Consider the following 1,036-nt stretch of genomic DNA (forward strand, 5'->3'; position numbering starts at 1 on the left):
CTATAAGCACGCGTCTCGAAGAAAGCCGACAGAAATTTCTAAAAAATTCCGTTATTACCACATCGGACCCAATATGGTAATAACGGAATTATACCCATGGGTATAAGTAAGTATTTCATTTATTCCTTTGCCGCATTTATCACTGACGAAGAGAAGGTTCTTATGAACTAACTCTGAAATCGAGTCCGATATGGTAATAACGGAATTTTTTAGAAATTCCTGTCGGCTTTCTTCGAGACGCACTCTGATAGTGATGAATTATATGGTTATGGACGATGTGTCTAATTTCGGCATATTTGGCATTAGAAATTTCTTTCTTTTGCCCTTGTTTATAAGTTGTATATATATATATGTACTTTTGCTCTTAAGCAAGGCACATAACTCTACATGTATCAATTTATCTGACTAACAAAACAACAACGATCGAAAATAGATGTAAAATGGTTTAATCATTTAAAATCCATTGAAAATTAGAAACAAAGAATGTGATGATTCAAACTAAAGGGTAACTAGCAATGGACGCAATACTGCACATGTTATTACGGTTCCTGGCCATTTTTATATAACCACCATCACCCCAACGTTCACCCCAACTGAAACGAAACGAAAATAACATATCAATAATAAATCATACATTTTTGACTTAGATTAACATTTTCTTATCAACGTAATAAATTAATAGTGTCCTAGTTGTGACATAGAATTCTGACAAGCCATAGTAGCAAATCATGATAACGGCTTAGAATTCTAACTGGTCATACTAACGTGTCATTATAAGGTATAGTGGTTATAGTGTTCTGACGGGTCATAGTAACATGTCAGTGTTGTTGTTGTTCTTTGTTCCTTCTCGAGCCATGCCCGGCTCATAGGATATCAGAAGTAATACTGCACTGGGATATATATCTAACATAAAGACCAGATCTACTTCTACCTGCATTGTTTTTATTGTCTCAATATTTCAGTCAACTGATCTACCAGTACGGCATATACATTTTCCCATTATTAATTTGTCCATTATTCAAACTTCAGCCGATAA

General features: G+C 34.5%; 1 protein-coding gene across 1 annotated transcript in view; it reads right to left on the reverse strand.

Annotated features, from left to right (window-relative positions):
* Positions 1 to 430: 430 nt before the first annotated feature.
* LOC115215556 (cathepsin L1-like) overlaps positions 431 to 1,036 on the reverse strand; it is a 24,445-nt gene continuing 23,839 nt past the window's right edge. Inside the window, exon 8 of the mRNA XM_029784755.2 lies at positions 431 to 593. Coding sequence (XP_029640615.1) covers positions 494 to 593 — 100 coding nt within the window. The 3' untranslated portion in view covers positions 431 to 493. The remainder of the gene's footprint in view (positions 594 to 1,036) is intronic.

The sequence above is a fragment of the Octopus sinensis genome, linkage group LG9 (assembly GCF_006345805.1).
Source record: "Octopus sinensis linkage group LG9, ASM634580v1, whole genome shotgun sequence".
Lineage (NCBI taxonomy): Eukaryota > Metazoa > Mollusca > Cephalopoda > Octopoda > Octopodidae > Octopus > Octopus sinensis.